General features: G+C 36.8%; 1 protein-coding gene across 1 annotated transcript in view; it reads left to right on the top strand.

Moving 5' to 3' along the window:
- The first annotated feature begins 209 nt into the window (after nt 1–209).
- The window catches only part of KIAA1211L (KIAA1211 like), a 27,406-nt gene continuing 26,312 nt past the window's right edge, over nt 210–1,303 (top strand). Inside the window, exon 1 of the mRNA XM_009277072.2 lies at nt 210–279. Within this exon, the coding sequence (XP_009275347.1) occupies nt 213–279 (67 nt within the window). The 5' untranslated portion in view covers nt 210–212. The remainder of the gene's footprint in view (nt 280–1,303) is intronic.

Below are 1,303 nucleotides of genomic sequence, written 5' to 3'. Positions count from 1 at the left end.
ATTTTTATATTTTATGTATAATTATATATAGATATAATACATATATTTAGACATATATTGTCTATGTATATAGATATAAAAGCATACACATATTATTTTGTATTTTTATATTTTAGTAACTTGCCTGTAGGTATGTATACATATATATAGTGAAGTACTGTTTTTTTGTTGATATGACTGACACTTTTTCTACCTCCTTTAGTGACTGTCACATGAGTTCCTCAAGGATAATGGACCCTAAGGTGCGAGAGACTGAAGGAGATGAAGAGGACAATTCAGGTAGAATTGCTCCCTTCCCCAGTGAATGACAAGTGCTGTGACTTCTTGCGCTTCAATGCCTTAGCTCTATCACAGAAGTGAATCTGTTTGTTTAGACAATGCATTCTCCCTTTCTCTCCTCCTGTCTCCAAGAGCTGTTATATTTTTGACATTTTCAAAGGCTTGAAATAAGACTTTTCTAGCATCTTGTGACAAAGTTAACTTTTTTACCCAACAAGATCCAACGGTAAGTGAAACGCTGACAGGGATGCCTCGCAGTGCTGTCATGCCAATTTATTTGGGACAGGCACAAGTTGTTAGGATGTCTTGTGCAAAACTCTGATTTCATTTCAAGTAGTTTCCTTCACGGAGCTTGCAACTGATCCTAATTCAGGTCTTTTCTTACTGAGCAGACTCGCATTGCTTTTCACGATTATTGCTTGGTTTCTAGTTTAATACTTTGTGATCCATTGAGTCTCGTAATTAGCATTAAAAATATTCTGGGATGTATTATAAAACTGACATTATAAAAGCATTAGCTTCCCGACACTGCACATTCCACCTAAGTAAGCCTCTTCTACATCTAAATTGGTTTTGGTAATAACATTGTCCTTATCATCACTATTTAGCTGGCTGAACAAAGGCAGTGGGTTTCCAAGTTGTAATTTCTTCTCTATATCCCAGGCTGTTAATACCAAAGTTTTTCTTCACAGTCTAATTATATCAAGAGGCAAGTGGAAACTCTATTAGGAAAGATCCTACACTGTAGGTTATTTCTTATGTGTCATAAACATTGAAATCCATTCTCCAAAATAATAGTAATTTCATGCTATCAGTATAGTCTCGAAAGACGTTAATGCAAGAGCGGACTGTGTTGCCTCTTCCAGGAAAAAAATCCACTTATGAATTATAGAATCATTGAGGTTGGAAAAGACCTCTAAGATCATCGAGTCCAACCGTCAACCCAACACCACCATGCCCACTAAACCATGTCCCTAAGCGCCTCATCTACACGTCTTTTAAATACCTCCAGGGATGGGGACTC

The sequence above is a fragment of the Aptenodytes forsteri genome, unplaced genomic scaffold (genome assembly GCF_000699145.1).
Source record: "Aptenodytes forsteri isolate BGI_AS27 unplaced genomic scaffold, ASM69914v1 Scaffold539, whole genome shotgun sequence".
In the NCBI taxonomy this organism is placed as follows: Eukaryota; Metazoa; Chordata; class Aves; order Sphenisciformes; family Spheniscidae; genus Aptenodytes; species Aptenodytes forsteri.
Note: the sequence above shows the minus strand (reverse complement) of the source record. Positions and strands in the feature narration are given on the sequence as shown.